The 22,474-nt window shown below is 44.9% G+C and overlaps 2 protein-coding genes across 3 annotated transcripts in view; both read right to left on the minus strand.

Annotated features, from left to right (window-relative positions):
* The window catches only part of LOC112259653 (WD repeat-containing protein 47-like), a 35,213-nt gene extending 31,482 nt beyond the window's left edge, over nt 1-3,731 (minus strand). The window contains exons 1-4 of one of the 2 annotated variants that reach the window (XM_042329010.1): nt 3,334-3,731; nt 1,625-1,794; nt 684-767; nt 379-463 (exon numbers count right to left, since the gene is read on the minus strand). In XM_042329010.1, coding sequence (XP_042184944.1) covers nt 379-463; nt 684-767; nt 1,625-1,782 — 327 coding nt within the window. In that variant the 5' untranslated portion in view covers nt 1,783-1,794; nt 3,334-3,731. Of the gene's footprint in view, nt 1-378; nt 464-683; nt 768-1,624; nt 1,795-3,138; nt 3,259-3,333 lie in introns of those variants that run through there. The other variant, XM_042329011.1, reaches the window with a different exon arrangement.
* Nucleotides 3,732-5,538: 1,807 nt separating this feature from the next.
* Nucleotides 5,539-22,474, minus strand: part of LOC112260867 (calmodulin-regulated spectrin-associated protein 2) — an 87,503-nt gene continuing 70,567 nt past the window's right edge. The window contains 17 exon segments of the mRNA XM_042329009.1: nt 5,539-6,785; nt 6,882-7,000; nt 7,159-7,373; nt 10,574-10,654; nt 10,976-11,072; nt 12,971-13,179; nt 14,021-14,157; nt 16,922-17,565; nt 17,568-17,578; nt 18,160-18,340; nt 18,620-18,821; nt 19,157-19,297; nt 19,399-20,068; nt 20,208-20,580; nt 20,713-20,735; nt 20,904-21,000; nt 21,151-21,241. Of these exon segments, the coding sequence (XP_042184943.1) occupies nt 6,483-6,785; nt 6,882-7,000; nt 7,159-7,373; nt 10,574-10,654; nt 10,976-11,072; nt 12,971-13,179; nt 14,021-14,157; nt 16,922-17,565; nt 17,568-17,578; nt 18,160-18,340; nt 18,620-18,821; nt 19,157-19,297; nt 19,399-20,068; nt 20,208-20,580; nt 20,713-20,735; nt 20,904-21,000; nt 21,151-21,241 (3,594 nt within the window). The 3' untranslated portion in view covers nt 5,539-6,482.

Below are 22,474 nucleotides of genomic sequence, written 5' to 3' on the forward strand. Positions count from 1 at the left end.
ACATAGCTGACGTAAAACCCTGTACATAGCTGACGTAAAACCCTGTACATAGCTGACGTAAAACCCTGTACATAGCTGACGTAAAACCCTGTACATAGCTGATGTAAAACCCTGTACATAGCTGACGTAAAACCCTGTACATAGCTGACGTAAAACCCTGTACATAGCTGATGTAAAACCCTGTACATAGCTGACATGACACTTGAAATGTCAATCTTTTTTAAAACCTTTTGAGTGCAATATTTACTGTTAAATTCGAATAGTTTGTCTTCTCATTTTTGTTTATTTCACTCGTAATGTAAACACGTTTTCCATGCCAATAAAGCCCCCTTTCAAATTAATTGAGAGAGAGGGGCTATTCTTTGTCTGTTGACTCACATGCTGTGGCTCGTCCTCAGCAGACATGGCGTTGTTCACACACAGGGCCTCTAAAAACTTCTGCTTCAGGACGATGTAACGGAACCTACGACAACAATATAATATGGCCCAAGAACATGTCTCAGAAAAGTAATTCAAACCCAGCATCTGCCTGTACAGTCAAGCCTGGGTGTCAGGTTGCTAACGTGTAGTTGTTTGAAAAGGCAATAATGTAGCATTGCTAAGTGTAGAAATAGTCAGGTACAGTCAGACTAAATACATTCATTTCTGACCACAGAATTAGTGTTATATTAATGAAGTCTCACCTTTTCCTGTCAAACTTGTCCATGCAGTCCAGCGGCTGAATAAACTGAAGCACCTCGTCCCACTGCCCATCTAGCACCAGTTGCCTGGACAGAGATAAACAATTCCAACAAAAAAGCGAGACAATAAATCGTGTGTAAAATACTCTGTGTTAGTGACAGCTAATGCAGCCCCTGTTACGTGCTCGGAGGCTATTCACACTAGCTAGATCATTTCAGTAAACTTCATAATACAGAATAAAACCACAGAACAAAAACCAACCAAACATGTAAACAAGGGATTCTCCAATTCACTTCCCTGCTTGTCGTCTCCTACTGAAACAGATTGTCTTGATTGGTCAGTGTCATACAGGGGCAGATAAGACAGGCAGTAAATGGTCATCCGGTAACAGTGGGGCCCTCTGTGTGAAAGGGAGTCCAACTCCAGTCATTTCACAAACTCAGCTGAGTGGAATACCAAAGTGGTGTAACAGTACACTGTTGGCTGACATTTAAAAGGGGCACTCCAATCCAGTCTAGCATAGAGGTGGTCTGGATCATTATTGCATGAACAAAGGAATTTATAATACACTTTCTGAACATTGTGTTTCAGCACTTAGTTCAGCAACCAGTGACCTATTAATATGAGCCTGAAAAATGGCACTTCCAAATAATTATAATTAACTCTAATTAATCTGTCAACTGTTGTTTTGCAGCAATCGCTTATGGAGGTGTCCTGATATGCTATGGGAGAGCCCCAAACCCTTTGTATTTCTAACACTATCCACATAGTGAGACCCAAACAGTAATGTCAGGGACATATTCATTAGGGCACACGTAACAAAACATTTTGCAACAGAAAACAAAAATGGACATTCCTTATTGGATAGCCCAAGTAGTCTCTCTCTGTTTTAGTTTTTTTTGCCGTTTGCTGCCTAATGAATACGACCCAGGCCTTTGTGTACCTGAGGAAGAGCATGTCGTCAGAGTAGAGTCCGTTGATGACTCCACTCTCCTTCTCCAGGGCCAGCATGCTAATGTGGAGCTTCCTAGAGTTGAGGAAGTCTAGGATCACCTTGATGATCTCCACCTCCTTCACATTGATGATCTCCTCCGCTGTCATAGTGACGACAGGCTGACACACACACCAACACCAAAACTCAGGGTAAGTAAACACATCATAAATGGAGGCTCTCATGTTGATTGTAGAAAGGCAGCCTAGTATCTGTCTGCTAAACAATCAATTCTTAATGTAATGCAATGTCTCTTTATTGCCACACTGTGTTCAACAGTCTTTGTTGCTCCTGATATTTTCACTTGGCCAACAACTGTTACAACTGACCTTGTTTACTTTTGAATAGACTTTCAAGAAGTCTAGCTTAATATATTTCCATTCCTCCCAGAAAACAAGCTAAGGGAAACCCAGGCCTGCTCAATGTGAACAACATGACGAAATCCTCAATTCAACATAATGGAATCAAGCACCAAATCTGACCACTGTGATTAGCAGATTAACAGCAAATCAGCGTCAGTAAAAAGTCTGCAGCAGAGAGTTAATCCAATCACAGCTGTGCTATTAATTATGTAGTAATAACAGTAACACATTATGGATTAGGATCGCATTAATGGAAAATTGACCAAATTTGGAAACCCCATGCCAGGAAGGCTATCAGATGTGAACTGTAACCTATCATATTTAATGTCACTTTTGTTCAAGGGTTCACCAGGGGATAAACATAGGAGAAATACCATTGATTTAGGTTACTGTTATGATAATTAGGACTTGAGCCACAAATTATGACAACTGCCATCAACCCTACAAGTGCAAACAAGTTATATTGCCGCCGATTTAATTGATTTACTGCTTAGGCTACAGTTGCACAGGGGATAACGCAGCCTGAATGCTGAGTAAGGATTTAGATAGTTACAGTAGGTCAATAGTCCTGCTATCTTGGTGTTGCACTGCAATCTGCATTGTTATTAACAAACATGTCCAAGCTAGTGGTTGCTCAAAACATACTGATACATGTCACAACATTCTGCTTTTACATTTAGTATAAGAATAGGTGCAATCAACAAAAAGCAAGGTTAGATCTGGCAATCAACAAAACATTCAGATAAGAAAATGAACAACCAAACTGCATGCAAAGATTCATTGCTGGTGTCACAGCAGCAGCAAGGAAACTATGCGCAGCGCATCACCTAAAAATAGGTTGAACTAGCTAACTATAAAACTTATAACGTTATATAGGGTTCCAACAAATCAACATCTATTTACAATCTAGAACTAGCTAACAATGTAGCTAGGCACTGCAGCTATGGGTGGGGTTCAACACATACAATTAGCTAGCTAGCTAGCTACTAACATTAGCTAAGTAACGTTAGTTAGCTAGCTGCTTCACCCAAACCTGTTCTTGTCTGATGTTATGAAATAAACGACACGAGAAGCACACATTTCTCCGAAATACTAACTAACTACCTAACATGAGCATATGTTAAGTACTGTTGTCAGGAAGGCAGACGGAAACCCGCTATGACAGATTGAGACCATGACTAGAAGAATGGCTAGCCAGGCCAAGCGAGAGACATGCATCATCCGCTAGCAGCAGACGGGATGGGTGGCGAGGCTTCCCACACATTAACAAACACGCCCTCAATGCGATTTAAAGCTCACCTTGGTCTAAAAATGCATGGGCTGAAAAGACACGCTCCTTAGATTAGTTTCTGTTGTTGAAAATCGTAGCTGTCCGAGCGATTCTTCTTCGTTTTGTTCGTCAGTCTCTTTTGTTGTTTGTCTCTCCCTTTCTGTTGTCTTCTCGGATCGATTTCTGCTGCTGGTAGTCGCCTGCTACCCAGCCCCTTCGGTTGTCAAGCGCAACGCTTCGTCTGTCTACCAATCAAACCCCAGTATTTTCATAGAGGCGCCCCAAGCGTCTCTTCTCTTGCAATATAAAACCCGCATAGCCCTTGCGATAACGATCGACATTCCCTACCATCCATTGAACATTGTTATCAAATAAACTGTAATCAACGTCCAATTATGCCACTTGCAATGAGATAATTACTTGTCAGGTGTGTGTCACTTCCAAACCCAAGAGAGGACAGGATGTTGGATGGATAATCCCATGCCTTCACCTCCCAGATTAGGAAATGTTCCATGTACGTGTAATCGCAGATTCACAGTGGGAAATTCAACAGTCGGGTAAATGCAATTAAATGCTTGAAGGACATGGCCCTCTGAAAAGGTTTAAAGAGGATTACGACAGACAGTGATACGATGTAAATCTGGTTGGTATTATTCTCATTTGATTGCCTAAGGTTGTTCTTGGGTGCAAGAGAGGACGAATAGTGTATTATTTCTCAATCATTAGGTTTTCTATGAGAAAACAGTAAAAGAACAGTAAAATGACAAACTGTTCATCTTGATATGGTTTCCCACTGGTATGTAATCCCTGTATGTAAACCTATATGCATCTTCCATGAGGTCTTGACCATCATGGCACAGAAGGTGCGTTTGTTTGCCCTGTGGCCTCAGGTTGCAGGTTCAAGACCCACTTGTTATGTAATGCAGTAACTACAAAGAATAAACATCAGAGCTAGCCTAAGTGGATAACCAAGCTTCAAAAACATTGATCACAAGTTTCAATGAAAATTAACATTTTAATATAGTTCAAATGAATATATAAAAATAACATAAATACATGAACAGGGTTAAAATAAAACGAATTTAGATTGTGAAAAACCCAGAATGGCATCACATACGTGATAATCCACTACCGACAACAGTATGCAGTGGGACACAGTCTGCAGTCATTTCTCTTGTTATGTGTTGCCCGCCACTCATACCCTCTCATGCTTTCAAAACACTCCCTTTTGAGACAGATATGCTGCTCACATGAAATCTCAAAATGGAAAATGGTTTACGAAAAAACACCTGACAAAATGCTGTATATAATGTACAGCGTAAACACTGCTTTACTCCAAAATAAAATACAGGCCAGATTCCTTCCATAGGTTAGAAGAATGTCAAATGTTAACGCATAATGTAACAGGAGAAATGTTTCATCTTTCATGATCTACTTTATGTAAGTACGCAGTTGTTACGCATGCCTCTATGAAGAGAAAAGGGGCAGCAGTTATACAACAAATACTGCAATCTACAGTGGGAAAGTATCATGAATTGCTATCGATTAATTACTCTCAATTGTATATGTACACATAGATGTATTGTGGACTACTTTGAGTGTAAAGGGAATTCAACAGTTAAGATACTATCCACAATAAAGTAAAATGCTTTTCAATATCTGTGAGGTCCAAACACATACTGTATCCCAACAATATCCTTTATAAGACATTTACTCTGAGTTGCACTGGCGCATGACACAATTTGTGAAACTTGCTGCTATTCTACAGCTGTAAATCGTTGTGTCAGTGTCATTGAACAGCGATTACACACTTAAATGTTTAAACAACAAAAGGCCCCATATATTAAGTTTATATACGTCCATATTAAATGATAAACGCTAGTTTGACTCATTCATTTTGAATGGAATAGGTATTTATATACAAACTAAATTAACTTATACAATGTATATAGTCTTAAAGTATATTTATATTTCTGTCAATGACATTTTAAGACTTCCAAAGTCTTATCAAAAACATAAAATATATTAAGTCAGTTGCTGACATTCCCGTGAACTACAGTATCAATCAAAAGTGGACACACCTTCTCATTCAAGGGTTTTTCTTTAATTGGACTATTTTCTACTTTGTAGAATAATAGTGAAGACATCAAAACTATGAAATAACACATATGGAATCAAGTAGTAACCAAAAAAGTGTTAAATAAATCAAAAAATATTTTATATTTGAGATTCCTCAAAGTACCCACCCTTTGCCTTGACAGGTTTGCACACTCTAATATTGTACAATGTAGAAAATAGTCCAAATAATCAAAAACCCTTGAACGAGTAGGTGTGTCCAAACTTTGGACTGGTACTGTAGATGATACTTAAATCAATGATTTTACAATCTAGTTCTTATCGAAAGTAACATCAACCTATTTCTGAGGTATTCACCTCACTCAATCTTGGCACTTGTTTACACATTACACAAACCCAACTGCTCAGTCTTCTCTTTCAGCCAGAGAGAAAAGCAAGCCTCACACACAGCCAATCATCCTGCACTCACACAAACATCACAACTGGCGCTTAAATATAACATAATCGCTGTGCTTTCATATGACACACAAAACAAGCATAAGGCCAAACATGATGAACAGAGAGAACTCAAACTCGGTCTATTTCAGAGAGATGACATTCAGTGCTTCAGTGGTCTGATTCAGTAAGGCTTTCATCAGCCCCCCTCTTTTTTGGACACCCACGCATGCTGACGAACACACACACGCGTTCTCCATTAGAATTACTCTGCCCCCCACACACACACAGTCTTGCATAACAACAACAATGTCCCTTGAGGCTTGTGTTGTTTCTTTTCTCCTACATTCCAGTAATAATTTCAGCAGTATTTTCTTTAGAAGAAAAACCCTTCTACATAATCATCCAATTATACTGTATATCAGACCCAGATGAATGCTGAGTTGAAGTGTTCTGGGGATATCTTACTGGGAAAAAACATTAGAAAGCTGGACTCTTTAGCACCGTTCATACCAAACCAGACCCTGTAATACCCCAGGTCATACACAGACCTGGGTCCATTCCTGGGTCAGATAACCCACAAAGTCTCCCCTCAGTCCTCAACTATAACCCAAGACACCGAACAACAATATCCTTGGTTTGTTATGAAAACGGCTTGTTGCTGTGACTACTTGAGACTACCCAGTTTCTTGGGTGTGCCCAGTTTCTTGGTCTGCCACAGGTGGGGGGCGATGGTGATGGCGTCTACACTAGCCGACATGGTCTTGGCTGGGATGTGGCTGAACTGCTTCCTGTCCGAGTTGTACTTGTACAGTCCCTCGATCATCTTGGCCGTGATGCTCTTTGGCCCGATGCCCGCCAGCTTGGTGATCTCCTCCGTCTCTGGACAGTAGGAGTACACCGAGCGGAACTGGCAACCCGTGTCCCGGAATAGAACCAGGAAGTTGTTGGCCCCCGACCTCTCCATTTCCTGAAAGAGACGGAAGGCAAACAAAGGAACAAAACGTGAAGTGAAAGAGTGAAGTAAAATGAGAGAAAGTAGCAGAGTGTACATCAAACGGCCTACATCTATTATCTTGTTCTTCTGCTCCTCGTTGACCTTGCCCGCCAGGCAGCAGTGGGCCAGTGCATTCTGGATGATATGCTTGTTGGACTTGGCACTGGGCTCCTTGTACAGCTTTGGGCCTGAGGGGAAAAGCAGATACCAGCAAAAGGTATGCAGTGACATACTAAGAGAAAGTCAGAACCTGTTCTACACATGGACCAGAGAGCTCCAGTATACTGCAGTAGTTTGGTCTCCTTTTGAAAGCAGAATACTGTGATTGTAGTGGAGCTGTCCGTACCTGTGTACTCTTGGTTGGAGGGAGTGGAGGAGGTTGTGGAGTCATTCTCCCAGTCCTTCTCTCCGTTACGAGACGGGCAGGATGACAGATTGCCCTCTGCAGAGTCTGGCCTCGCAGAGTCTGGCCTCGCAGAGTCTGGCCTCGCAGAGTCTGGCCTCGCAGAGTCTGGCCTCGCAGAGTCTGGTCTCGCAGAGTCTGGCCTCGCAGAGTCTGGCCTAGGGATTTACACACACACATAAACAGTACATTGACACACACACACACAGACACACACAGGAACAAGAAAACACACATGCCAGAACACACAGAATAACAGACACACGCAGACACACACACAGACACAGGAACAAGAAAACACACATGCCAGAACACACAGAATAACAGACACACACACACAGACACAGGAACAAGAAAACACACATGCCAGAACACACAGAATAACAGACACACACACACAGACACAGGAACAAGAAAACACACATGCCAGAACACACAGAATAACAGACACACGCAGACACGTTCACAAAAAACAGAGACCGACAGAGACAGACAGACATAGAGACAGACACAGAGACAGACAGACATAGAGACAGACACAGAGACAGACAGACATAGAGACAGACACAGATACAGACAGACAGAGACAGACAGACATAGAGACAGACACAGAGACCGAGACAGAGACAGACACAGAGACAGACAGAGACAGACAGACATAGAGACAGACACAGAGACAGACGACAGAGAGACAGACAGACATAGAGACAGACACAGAGACAGACAGACAGAGACAGACAGACATAGAGACAGACACAGAGACAGACAGACAGAGACAGACAGACATAGAGACAGACACAGAGACAGACAGACAGAGACAGACAGACATAGAGACAGACACAGAGACCGACAGAGACAGACAGACATAGAGACAGACACAGACAGACATAGAGACAGATACAGAGACAGACAGACATAGAGACAGACAGAGACAGACAGACATAGACAGAGACAGACAGACAGACATAGAGACAGACACAGAGACAGACAGACATAGAGACAGACACAGAGACAGACAGACATAGAGACAGACACAGAGACAGACAGACATAGAGACAGACATAGAGACAGACACAGAGACCGACAGAGACAGACAGACATAGAGACAGACACAGAGACAAAAACACAGACATATACAGAGACAAACACAGACAGACAAAGAGAAACAGGGTCAGACACTGTGACACAGTTCTCCCAGGCAGCCCTCCCTGTTCCCTCCTATTAGATCCTGCACAGTGATCTCTCCGTGGCTGGGATCAGATCAGAAGCATGTGCAGTGGAGCAAAGCTACAGTTCAGTCCTACATTCTGTCTGCTAGGATATGGAGGAGAGACTGCAGTAGGCTACAGCAGCTTTAGGCAACAGTACAGTAACAAGACACACAGTATCCCACTGCAGCAGGCAGCCTCATGTCCCAGGCCCAGGCTTAGTCATGTCCTGGTTGGGGTTAGGGACTTCGCATGCTTTCCTGATGAAACAGTTCTGTAGAGTTTGTGTATATATTATGATGACATTTTGTGACGTTTTTGGACTTCGGCGAGTTTTTTTCCCGGCTGTCTGGGCAAACAAAACATTTTTTGGAGGCAAGCCGCATTTCGGAGCCGAAGTCTATGCCGCTTTGTCGGTGATTGGTTAACAGTAGGGAATCTTCAGCAACGTTTTTGTTGTCATTCGACAAGAGATGACTCGTTTTCATTGAAAAATATTGCAACAAACATTAGTTAGATGTAAAATTGCGTGACTAAGATCTCCTTGGAAAAAACGTCAAAATGAATGACAGATTTATTGAGTTCTTAGATTCATTCGGACTATTTTGAGGAAATGTATGGCTATGGCGTCTCAAAATGGACAAACAGTACTATTGCCGTTTTTCTATCATTTTTCAAGTGAAGGTCTTTTAAGGGAGTACACTCGTTCGGTTAGGCTAGGCGCCAGCCGAACTGAGGCATGCTGACGCCTTTAGTGTGTAACCTAGCTTGAAGTCTCTGCATACAAAACAAAAGGGACTGTGATCATTGTGATGTGATTCTGGGGGACAGCTGTGATTCAGAATGAGCCTGGCCGTGGGAGTAAGTGCCTTGGACGGGAAAGCGTCTGCCTGCTGCAGCTTGGATGGCTCTGGGTCTAGTATATAGAGGCAACAAGAACACACATCAGCTAAATCATGGAGCAGCTAGTCTGGAGCAGTCATCATGGAGCAACTAGTCTGGAGCAGCTAGTCTGGAGCAGTCATCATGGAGCAGCTAGTCTGGAGCAGCTAGTCTGGAGCAGTCATCATGGAGCAGCTAGTCTGGAGCAGCTAGTCTGGAGCAGTCATCATGAAGCAGCTAGTCTGGAGCAGCTAGTCTGGAACAGTCATCATGGAGCAGCTAGTCTGGAGCAGCTAGTCTGGAGCAGTCATCATGGAGCAGCTAGTCTGGAGCAGCTAGTCTGGAGCAGTCATCATGGAGCAACTAGTCTGGATCAGCTATCATGGAGCAGCTAGTCTGGAGCAGTCATCATGGAGCAGCTGTCATGGAGCAGCTAGCCCGGAGCAGTTATCATGAAGTAGCTAGTCTGGAGCAGGTATTATGGAGCAGCTAGTTTGGAGCACTTATTATAGACAGCTATCATGGAGCAGCTATCATGGAGCAGCTAGTCTGGATTAGTTATCATGGAGCAGCTATCATGGAGCAGCTAGTCTGGAGCAGTTATCTTGAAATATCTAGTCTGGAGCAACTATCATGGAGCTGTTATCATGGAGCAGCTATCATGGAGCAGCCTCAGAGCAGTGAGTGCTACAGCAGAGAAAGAGCAACGTCGGTGAGGCATAAAGCAGAGCGGAGGCAGGAAGCTAAAGGCATCATGTATGAATTGAGGCAGGAAGCTAAAGGCATCATGTATGAATTGAGGCAGGAAGCTAAAGGCATCATGTATGAATTGAGGCAGGAAGCTAAAGGCATCATGTGTGAATTGAGGCAGAAGCAGCTGTGGTACTGAGGGGAATGATTCTGCTGTTTTAAAGTAGGTAATTGGTCATCACTCAACTGATACAGCATGAACGTGAAATAACATATATTATCAATCAATCAAATGTATTTTATAAAGCTCTTTTTACATTAAAATCATGTGTTCTCTATGGCACAGTTCATACTTAGAATTGATGTTGGTATACTGTATGTGTCTTGCTCAAACATTATCAAAACATATATGTGAGTTCTTTAAATATTCTGTCAGATGGGGATTTTTTTTGCAAAGATATTACCTCAAGTAAAAATGGAATTGATTGATCAATCTGGTCTGTGCAGTAGCAGAAACATAAAAGCTAGATAAAAGTCTAGGCCCTCGGCTGATCTAGGGAGGCAGGGGAGTTACTAACCTTCCCTTTCTCTCTTTGGGAGAGCTTAAAAAGAAAGAGATATGGCCTCTCACAGTGCCTAGTTTACTGCTTCTGGGGGGTCTGTGCAAAACAGAGGGGAAAACAGAGGAGAGAGGAATAGAGCGAGGAGGAGAGAGAGAGGAAGATTAAGATGCAGAGGTTAAGATGCAGAATGAAAACAATTTTGGTTGCATTACATAGAAAGGTCATAAGACACATTAATGTCCTCTTGAAGGAGTATTCAAGCTCTTGATGCTCTGTAAGGCCTTTGTTGTTTCGTAGCCAGCCTGGGTGCCAGTCTGCTTAACTCAACTCCTTTGAGATTGTCATGCCAAAAGAGTTGGCTAAACCAGGAACGGGATAACTGTACTGTCTTTTTAATCAGCCAATAGCTGACCTCACCTGGGGGTCCTCTTATCTCCCGCGTTGCTGTCGTTGTCTGCCAGGTTGAGGGAGGCCAGGGACATGCTGGAGACTGAGTACCCACGCGGTCGAGTGCCTGGACGATGTAAACACAGAAGACATGTTTGAGTGTGTGTGTACTAAATACACATCTACAGTGCCTTTGGAAAGTATTCAGACCCTTTGACTTTTTCCACATTTTGTTAGTTTACAGCCTTATTCTAAAATGTATTAAATGTTTTTTCCCCTCATCAATCTACACACAGACCCTTTACTCAGTACTTTGTTGAAGTACCTTTGGCAGCGATTACAGCCTCAAGTCTTCTTGGGTATGATACCACAAGCTTGACACACCTGTATTCGGAGAGTTTCTCCCATTCTTCTCTGCAGATCCTCTCAAGCTCTGTCAGGTTGGATGGGGAGTGTTGCTGCACAGCTATTTTCAGGTCTCTCCAGAGATGTTCGATCAGGTTCAAGTCCGGGCTCTGGCTGGGCCACTCAATGACATTCAGACACTCCCGTGTTGTCTTGGCTGTGTGCTTGGGTCGTTGTCCTGTTGGAAGGTGTACCTTTGCCCCAGTCTGAGGTCCTGAGAGTTTTGGAACAGGTTTTCATCAGGGAACTCTCTGTACTTTGCTCTGTTCATCTTTGCCTCGATCTTGACCAGTCTACAAGTCCCTGCCGCTGAAAAACATCCCCACAGCATGTTGCCACAACCATGCTTCATCGTAGGGTTGGTGCCAAGTTTCCTCCAGACATTCCGCTCTTGGTTTCATTAGACCAGAGAATCTTGTTTCTCATGGTCTGAGAGTCTGTAGGTGCCTTTTGACAAACTCCAAGCGGGCTGTTATGTGCCTTTTACTGAGGAGTGGCTTCCGTCTGGCCACTCTACCATAAAGGCCTGATTGGTGGAGTGCTGCAGAGATGGTTGTCCTTCTGGAAGGTTCTCCCATCTCCACAGAGGAACTCTAGAGCTCTGTCAGAGTGACCATCGGGTTCTTGTTCACCTCCCTGACCATGGCCTTTCTCCCCCTGATTGCTCAGTTTGGCCGGGCGGCCAGCTCTAGGATAAGTCTTGGTGGTTCCAAACTTCTTCCATTTAAGAATGATGGAGGCCAATGTGTTCTTTGGGACCTTCAATGCTGCATACATTTTTCTGTACCCTTCCCCAAGTCTGTGCCTTGACACAATCCTGTCTCGGAGCTCTACGGACAATTCCTTCAACCTCATGGCTTGGTTTTTGCTCTGACATGCACTGTCAACTGTGGCACCTTATATAGACAGGTGTGTGCCTTTCCAAATCATGTCCAATCAAGTTGTAGAAACGTCTCAAGGATGATCAATGGAAACAGGATGCACCTGAGCTCAATTTCGCATCTCATAGCAAAGGATCTGAATACTTCTGTAAATAAGGTGTTTCTGTTTTTTTTTGTTTAAATACATACAAAAAAAATGTAAAAATCTATTTTCGCTTTGTCTTTGCCCTTAAGAAAGGTGGACTCCAATCCAGTTGTAGAAACATCTCAAGGATGATCAATGGAAACAGGATGTACCTGAGCTCAATCTTGCATCTCATAGCAAAGGGTCTGAATACTTATGTAAATAAGGTATCTGTTGTTTTGTTTGAATACATTCTTTATTTATAAAAAAAAAAAACTATTTTCACTTTGTCTGTGCCCTTGAGAAAGACACTTAATCTAATTTGCTCCAGGGGTGCCGCACTACTATTGCTGACCCTGTAAAACAACACATTTCCCTGCACCTATCCCGTGAATGTAACAACACAAAAATGTATTCAATTAATGTGTTAGTCCCCACAAGGAAAAGGGCTATTTTAGGGGTGACATTTAGGGACAATTAGGGATAGTTTTAGGGTAAAGGAAAATAGGATTTTGAATGGGAATACATTTTTGGGTCCCCACAAGGATAGTAAAACAAACACTTGTGTGTGTGTGAGAATCTATTTGTATACTATTTGTAGTATGTGTGTGTTACCCGTGGCTCTGACGGGGGGCTTGGGTGACTCCATGACGTCCCTGTGGATGGATTTGGGGCGTGGCTTCTTTTTAAGACTTCCATGACGGGGCCTGACATCCATATCCTCCACCTGCTTCAAATGCTTCCTCCTCATGTACTCGTTCTTTATGTAATCTTTCCTCTGCTTGTCGTCCTCTCGCTTCTGCTGCTCCTCCTCTGCTTTCAGCCTAGGGAAGAGGGACAGAAGAGATGAAGCTTCAATACTTCTGTGGGATTACCAAATAAGAGAAGTTACTAAGGTGCGGATTTTCACTCACCCTAATAGCAGTTTTCAGTCCCCTTAAAGATAGTTTTCAGACTCCCTAATAGCAGTTTTCAGTCCCCTTATTAAAGGTAGTTTTCAGACTCCCTAATAGCAGTTTTCAGTCCCCTTAAAGATAGTTTTCAGACTCCCTAATAGCAGTTTTCAGTCCCCTTAAAGATAGTTTTCAGACTCCCTAATAGCAGTTTTCAGACCACTTAAAGGTAGTTTTCAGACTCCCTAATAGCAGTTTTCAGTCCCCTAATAGCAGTTTTCAGACCCCTTAAAGATAGTTTTCAGACTCCCTAATAGCAGTTTTCAGTCCCCTTAAAGATAGTTTTCAGACTCCCTAATAGCAGTTTTCAGACCACTTAAAGGTAGTTTTCAGACTCCCTAATAGCAGTTTTCAGTCCCCTAATAGCAGTTTTCAGACCCTTTAAAGATAGTTTTCAGACTCCCTAATAGCAGTTTTCAGACCCTTTAAAGATAGTTTTCAGACTCCCTAATAGCAGTTTTCAGACCCCTTAAAGATAGTTTTCAGACTCCCTAATAGCAGTTTTCAGACTCCCTAATAGCAGTTTTCAGTCCCCTTAAAGATAGTTTTCAGACTCCCTAATAGCAGTTTTCAGTCCCCTTAAAGATAGTTTTCAGACTCCCTAATAGCAGTTTTCAGACCACTTAAAGGTAGTTTTCAGACTCCCTAATAGCAGTTTTCAGACCAGGCATAAGAGTAGAAAGGGTACAAGGCCTTGACGGTGCAGACTGACCGTGCTTCCTCCTTCCTCTGCTCCTGCTCCAGCTCCTGCTGCTGTTTCTTCTCCTGTTTCTCCTTCTCTCTCCTCAGCCTCTTCTCCAGCAGAGCAGCCCTCTTCACCGCCATGTCCTCCTCTCCCTTCCCATCGTCCTGGAGGGGTACGGGTTGCACACAGAGTCAGAAATAGGTTAGAAAACATTTCAGAATTTAAATGGCTGCCATGTTGACGCCAAAGTTCTACTTAGAGTGGAAATTGTAATCTTCTTGTCATGGAACGTTCGGTGTCAACATGAAGGCTAGTTTACTTTGTTTTTTTGTAGCTCCAGAGACTAAATCAGATCAGACAGCATTGTCACATCCTCTCACTTCAAAGGTCCCTCATTAAGATCTGTCAAATGTATGTCAGGGGGAATTCAGGCAACCATTCATGCATATGCATGTCAGATGCATATGACCAATTTGAACCAGTTAGAACATGTTGTGCAGTGGTGACTAGATATTTTGTTTCCTGGGATAAGGACATGTGTGCTTCTACATCTGCATTGCTTGCTCTCTGGGTTTTACGCTGGGTATCTGTATAGCACTTTGACAACTGCTCATGTAAAAAGGACTTTATAAAATAAATGTGATTGATTGAGTTGTGTCTGTTGAAAGTTGATGGTAGCTTCCAGAAATTTCACTGAGTAGCTGTTAGCTATCCCATCTGCAGTGGTATACTGTACAGTAGCTCTGTTGGCTCCATTCTCCTAGCATAACTCTGTTGGCTCCATTCTCCTACAGTAGAATAGTTCAGTTGGTTCCATTCTCCTATAGTAGCATAGTTCAGTTGGCTCCATTCTCCTAGCATAGTTCAGTTGGCTCCATTCTCCTAGCATAGCTCTGTTGGCTCCATTCTCCTAGCATAGCTCTGTTGGCTCTATTCTCCTAGCATAGCTCTGTTGGCTCCATTCTCCTAGCATAGCTCTGTTGGCTCCATTCTCCTAGCATAGTTCAGTTGGCTCCATTCTCCTAGCATAGCTCTGTTGGCTCCATTCTCCTAGCATAGCTCTGTTGGCTCCATTCTCCTAGCATAGCTCTGTTGGCTCCATTCTCCTAGCATAGCTCTGTTGGCTCCATTCTCCTAGCATAGCTCTGTTGGCTCCTCCTATAGCTCTGTTGGCTCCATTCTCCTAGCATAGCTCTGTTGGCTCCATTCTCCTAGCATAGCTCTGTTGGCTCCATTCTCCTAGCATAGCTCTGTTGGCTCTATTCTCCTAGCATAGCTCTGTTGGCTCCATTCTCCTAGCATAGCTCTGTTGGCTCCATTCTCCTAGCATAGCTCTGCTGACTCCATTCTCCTAGCATAGCTCTAGTGGCTCCATTCTCCTAGCATAGCTCTGTTGGCTCCATTCTCCTACAGTAGCATAGCTCTGCTGGCTCCATTCTCGTACAGTAGAATAGTTCAGTTGGCTCCATTCTCCTAGCATAGATCAGTTGGCTCCATTCTCCTAGCATAGTTCAGTTGGCTCCATTCTCCTACAGTAGCATAGTTCAGTTGGCTCCATTCTCCTAGCATAGTAGCATTCTCCTAGTAGCATAGTTCAGTTGGCTCCATTCTCCTACAGTAGCATAGTTCAGTTGGCTCCATTCTCCTACAGTAGCATAGTTCAGTTGGCTCCATTCTCCTAGTAGAATAGTTCAGTTGGCTCCATTCTCCTAGCATAGTTCAGTTGGCTCCATTCTCCTACAGTAGCATACTTCAGTTGGCTCCATTCTCCTACAGTAGCATACTTCAGTTGGCTCCATTCTCCTACAGTAGCATAGTTCAGTTGGCTCCATTCTCCTAGCATAGATCAGTTGGCTCCATTCTCCTACAGTAGAATAGTTCAGTTGGCTCCATTCTCCTACAGTAGAATAGTTCCGTTGGTTCCATTCTCCTATAGTAGCATACTTCAGTTGGCTCCATTCTCCTACAGTAGCATAGTTCAGTTGGCTCCATTCTCCTACAGTAGCATAGTTCAGTTGGCTCCATTCTCCTAGCATAGATCAGTTGGCTCCATTCTCCTACAGTAGAATAGTTCAGTTGGCTCCATTCTCCTAGCATAGATCAGTTGGCTCCATTGTCCTACAGTAGCATAGTTCAGTTGGCTCCATTCTCCTAGCATAGTTCAGTTGGCTCCATTCTCCTAGCATAGTTCAGTTGGCTCCATTCTCCTAGCATAGATCAGTTGGCTCCATTCTCCTAGCATAGATCAGTTGGCTCCATTCTCCTACAGTAGAATAGTTCAGTTGGCTCCATTCTCCTATAGTAGCATAGTTCAGTTGGCTCCATTCTCCTAGCATAGTTCAGTTGGCTCCATTCTCCTAGCATAGATCAGTTGGCTCCATTCTCCTACAGTAGCATAGTTCAGTTGGCTCCATTCTCCTACAGTAGCATAGTTCAGTTGGCTCCATTCTCCTATAGTAGCATAGTTCAGTTGGCTCCATTCTCCTACAGTAGCATAGTTCAGTTGGCTCCATTCTCCTACAGTAGCATAGTTCAGTTGGCTCCATTCTCCTACAGTAGAATAGTTCAGTTGGCTCCATTCTCCTAGCATAGATCAGTTGACTCCATCTCCTACAGTAGCATAGTTCAGTTGGCTCCCTTCTAGCATCGCTCAGCGGTTTACTACTCTAGCAGTACACACAATTACTGTCCCAGACCCAGAAGAAGTCATGGTTCATTAGTCATCCCATAGTTCATGTTGTGCCAGACACACAGTTATGCATGAACATTATTCTGTCCTGTTGCTTTTACATTGCTTACACTGTACACGTAACTTTAATATGTTATGATTATAACAAAAATGGATCAATGAACACATTAAACATTTTAGAGTCGTAACATGCTAAATACAGTACTTGTACCGTCATCTCACAATTCTGAAATTCCTACCTTGTAGAAGAACCCACAGCACATTTTCTGGTCCTCTCCGTACAGCTCTCCACTCAACTCCAGACCCTGTCCTCCCAGAGGCTTCAGTGCGGACATTGGTACTTCAATCAGGTCTCTACTGGGCTGGGACAGCACCTCTGCCAACTTCTCCGTCCTTCCATCTCTCCTCTCCTCCTTCCCTTCCTGCTCTCTCCCTTTAGTGGGCGAGGAGGGATGAGCGCCTGCACTCCTTATCCCCGCCTCTGCTACCTCTGGCTGTGTCTCAGGCTGCTCATTTTGGTTCTGGGGCTCCTCTGCTCCCCCTGGGGCCCCTCCCTCCTTGCCCTCTTCTGTGGCCCCAGGACCCTCATCATGTCCCAGGTAGGCAAAGGAGGTGACCTGGGTCTGGCTCGGGGAGAAGCGTCTTAGCCTGGGCAGACTGTCCACGGACGTGGGGGTGTTGAGCATCCGTCTTAAGGGAGTTACCTTGAGCTCGCTGGGGCGTGGGGTACGGGGGGTGTGAGGGGTGCTGGCGTGGAAGGAGGCTGGTCGGCGCTTGAGGCCGCCAGGGGAACGGTGGGGGGCGCGGGGGGAACCACCGGCAGAGGACAGGATGGGGGACATGGACCCCACGGACCCCGGCCGGCTACGCTGTTTCGCCGGAGCTCCCGTAGCTGCCTGTAGAGAGAGTAGAAATGTAAATGGATTTACATTTTTGCAATGATAACTAACCAAGCGATAATAGTATTGCGATAATTGATACCACAATTAATGAATGATGAAAACACATGGTTTTAGTCTAAATATCATGCCATTCTAATGCACAATTTATGTGTATTGATTACTATACCTGTATGTGTGTGTGTGTGTGTGTGTGTGTGTGTGTGTGTGTGTGTGTGTGTGTGTGTGTGTGTGTGTGTGTGTGTGTGTGTGTGTGTGTGTGTGTGTGTGTGTGTGTGTGTGTGTGTGTGTGTGTGTGTCTGTGTCTGTGTCTGTGTGTGTGTCTGTGTCTGTGTCTGTGTGTGTGTGTGTGTGTGTGTGTGTGTGTGTGTGTGTGTGTGTGTGTGTGTGTGTGTGTGTGTGTCTGTGTCTGTGTGTGTGTGTCTGTGTCTGTGTGTCTGTGTGTGTGTGTGTGTCTGTGTGTGTGTGTCTGTGTGTGTGTGTGTGTGTGTGTGTGTGTGTGTGTGTGTGTCTGTGTGTGTGTGTGTGTGTGTGTGTGTGTGTGTGTGTGTGTGTGTGTGTGTGTGTGTCAGTGGTACCTGTGTGGTGAGGGCGCTGGAGGAGGTATGACCCAGGACTGTTGCTGTTCCCTCATGGCCATGATCCTGTCCTGCTGCTGAGCCAGCCGCTGCATCTCCGTCTGCAGGAACCCCAGGGACGTGTTCAGCCTCTCGATGGAGCTAGTGTACTCAGCCACGTCCACCTCTCCAGCCACTAACCCTGGAGCAAGACACAGCGGACACGTCTACTTTATAAGGTGGGTACCACACATGTATACAACGGTACACATCCTGAAGTATGACTGCTCTCTAGCCTGGCCCTCTATCATTTTGTAACAGAACAAACAGAGCTGGGACCAGGCTAGATTTTATTGAACCTTTATTTTTATTTGGAGTCAAAGATGAGACTAAGATGTATTTTTCAGATGCTCCAAAGAGTGGAAAATAAAAGTACAAGGCAAAGTTTTTGATTTGATCAGGAGCTATAGTGGTGACCCACCTGCACCCTCCTCGCAGGGCGACTTGGGAGCGGCTCCATCGGGCTTGCACCTCTCCGCCTGGCCCAGACTGCCTGACGGGGTGAGGTCTGGGCCCCCAGGGAGGGGGCTGGTGGGAGAGGGGGTTATCCCTTTCCGTCTCACAACGTTGAGGAAGGCTGTCCTCCCCATCTTCTGACGATGCCGGGTGAACGCTGCCTCCACCTGAAACAGTGACAAAAATGGTTGATTATTTCAGCACATTTTTAATAACCAATGAACATGCTGGCTTGGTATGCTAAATTATCCAACAAGATGATGGTTCAAATGAAGTGATTTCTGATTGATAACTAACTCTAATCATTTGATTGGACTGCTCCTTTAAAAAAAACCTAGTAGACCGTTGTTTTGTTCTTTGTCTGACACAATACCCAGTTACCTAAGTAAATGGTGCACTACTTCTGAACAGAGCCCTATGGAAATAGGGAATAGGAACCCTTAGGGAATAGGATGCCAGATGCCGAAGGAAAGACGCTCTCGGAAGCTGAACTAGCCTATACCTTCTTCTTCTGGGCCTCGATGGCTCTGCGTTTCTCCTCCAGCTTCATCTTCAGGTGCACCATCTCTGACGACAGCAGGTGGGTGTGGTCTTTGGTAGAGGGTGTGGCCGGGCTTTGGGCTGGGTGGGCGGGGCTTGAGCCCTGTAAGGGGCAGAGAGAGAAACACAGAGTAGGAAAAGGGACGTTGAGAGAGAAAGAGACGGAACAGAGTAATAGATCAGAGAGACAGTTTCTCTACTGACCTCAGGTGTGGCAGTTTGTGCGGGGGGCGTGTTCGGAACATTGAGCTCGGAGCTCTCGGGGGTGGTCCCTCCACTGCTCCGTCCCTCAAGCTTACGAAACTTCTGCTCGGCGAAGCTGGTCATGCGAACCACGCCTCCGCCTGAACCACCAGAGGACGAGGCAGGGCTGGGCACATGGGACAGGGGGGCGGGGGGCGCCGAGCTGGGGCATGGGCTGCTCCTCTCTCCCCTGTCTCCGTTCCTCACCCCCCTCTCTCCATCCCCCTCTGGTAGGGGACAGGATCGGGTCATAGCCTCATAGTCAGGGTCTATATCAGAGTAGTCCCTGAGGGAAGAGTTGTCCTCCTCCAAACTCTCCTGGATGTCCTCCGTCCTCACGTGGATCCCTGTGTCCACCTCATCCGTAGAGGCTGAGTTGGGGTCGGCCTCGTCCGCCCGGGCCTTAGCCGATCCTGGGTAGTCGTCAGGGTCGTCGCCTGGGTCTGGAGGTTCAGCTCCATCATGTAGGAAGAAGCCGTTGGCCCCGGGCCCCAGGCTGCCGTGGGGCCTCTCTGTGTCGTCGTGGATGATCTTCAGGGCCTCCTCGATGCTGGGCGGGGTTGACGGGCTGAGGGGTACGGGGGGTGTGCTGCCGCCCTTGCCGTTCTCTGGGAGAACGCCATTGGAATATCTAGATTACCAGACATGTATGATAATTTATTAGACACTTATTCATAGCATCTAACAGTTAACATGTATGTAACATATTTACATTCAATATGTGTCCCCCGTACAGACATTAAAACACGCAACAGATCCATCAGACGTACCTGCTCTGGCTCCTGTGTGGCTGAGTCTGCCCACGCCCCAGTGCTTTATGGGAGTTGTAGTTACGTGAGTCTCTGTCGTAGTCCTCCTCAGGTATGTGTCCAGCACTGCAACCCTGACCGTTAACGCTGACCGGCTGAAAGGGGAGTTGGTGCCTCATGCCCCCCCGAGGTGTGTGGTGAACTTTGAACCCCCCCAGGCCGTCTGTGCTGGCAGAGCGGGTCATGCCTCGGAGGGAAGGACTGCGACAGGGAGGGGTGCTTGGGTCCCCGTCCAGAGGAATCTCAAAGGAGATGCCCCGAGACCGTCTCTCCTTAGGCCACGTCCCAACACAGCCGTCCACATAGCACATGGATGCCGACCTCTTGATCACACCTGCCAGGAACAAGGAAAATGATTAGCTTGGTTCACACAGAGTACCAGTAGTAGTTCAGAGTCGTCAGCCAGATAAGATAAAGGAGTGTTTGTGATTCTGAGGAGAGGGGTAGGTAGTTCCTGTGTTCTTACCTGAAGCAGAGTCTGGTTGAAGCCTGAGAGAGCGCGAGTGAGAGAGCAAGAGACAGAATTTTACCAGAAAGCTCAAGAGCATACCTCCTGTAACTGCTAAGTTGAACTATGCTGGACCTTTCACAACATTGTTCAATAAGAGAAAATTAAATAACTACAGGTGATTATATTAATTCAATATTAATTCATACCTGTCATGTTTTGGGCTGTCAGGTCTCTCCCCAAAGTCCTTTTTGGCTGGGCTACACATAGGACCCATAGTCCTGGATGAATGGGCAGGATCACAGGCTGGGTACAAACAAACACTAATCATTCTTCAGGATCCTCAAGTCAATAAAGGTGATCTGAGTTCTGGTGAAAACTGAAATATGATGTGATTCATCTTCATAATCCCAAATATCATCATCCTTTTTGGCTTTCAAACACCAATATCCTTACCTTGTGGGTCAAAGACTCTGGGCTGTACAAACGAAGGCTTCACCACTTCAAACCACCAGAACAGCTCTGCCATAAACACCAGGTAGTTGTTCTGCAACAGGACAAAACACAGCATAAACACCAGGTAGTTGTTCTGCAACAGGACAAAACACAACATAAACACCAGGTAGTTGTTCTGCAACAGGACAAAACACAGCATAAACACCAGGTAGTTGTTCTGCAACAGGACAAAACACAGCATAAATACCAGGTAGTTGTTCTGCAACAGGACAAAACACAGCATAAACACCAGGTAGTTGTTCTGCAACAGGACAAAACACAACATAAACACCAGGTAGTTGTTCTGCAACAGTACAAAACACAGCATAAACACCAGGTAGTTGTTCTGCAACAGGACAAAACACAGCATAAACACCAGGTAGTTGTTCTGCAACAGGACAAAACACAGCATAAACACCAGGTAGTTGTTCTGCAACAGGACAGAACACAGCATAAACACCAGGTAGTTGTTCTGCAACAGGACAAAACACAGCATAAACACCAGGTAGTTGTTCTGCAACAGGACAAAACACAACATAAACACCAGGTAGTTGTTCTGCAACAGGACAAAACACAGCATAAACACCAGGTAGTTGTTCTGCAACAGGACAAAACACAGCATAAATACCAGGTAGTTGTTCTGCAACAGGACAAAACACAGCATAAACACCAGGTAGTTGTTCTGCAACAGGACAAAACACAACATAAACACCAGGTAGTTGTTCTGCAACAGGACAAAACACAGCATAAACACCAGGTAGTTGTTCTGCAACAGGACAAAACACAACATAAACACCAGGTAGTTGTTCTGCAACAGGACAAAACACAGCATAAACACCAGGTAGTTGTTCTGCAACAGGACAAAACACAGCATAAACACCAGGTAGTTGTTCTGCAACAGGACAAAACACAGCATAAACACCAGGTAGTTGTTCTGCAACAGGACAAAACACAGCATAAACACCAGGTAGTTGTTCTGCAACAGGACAAAACACAGCATAAACACCAGGTAGTTGTTCTGCACCAGGACAAAACACAGCATAAACACCAGGTAGTTGTTCTGCAACAGGACAAAACACAGCATAAACACCAGGTAGTTGTTCTGCAACAGGACAAAACACAGCATAAACACCAGGTAGTTGTTCTGCAACAGGACAAAACACAACATAAACACCAGGTAGTTGTTCTGCAACAGGACAAAACACAGCATAAACACCAGGTAGTTGTTCTGCAACAGGACAAAACACAGCATAAACACCAGGTAGTTGTTCTGCAACAGGACAAA

Source organism: Oncorhynchus tshawytscha, linkage group LG10 (assembly GCF_018296145.1).
Source record: "Oncorhynchus tshawytscha isolate Ot180627B linkage group LG10, Otsh_v2.0, whole genome shotgun sequence".
Lineage (NCBI taxonomy): Eukaryota > Metazoa > Chordata > Actinopteri > Salmoniformes > Salmonidae > Oncorhynchus > Oncorhynchus tshawytscha.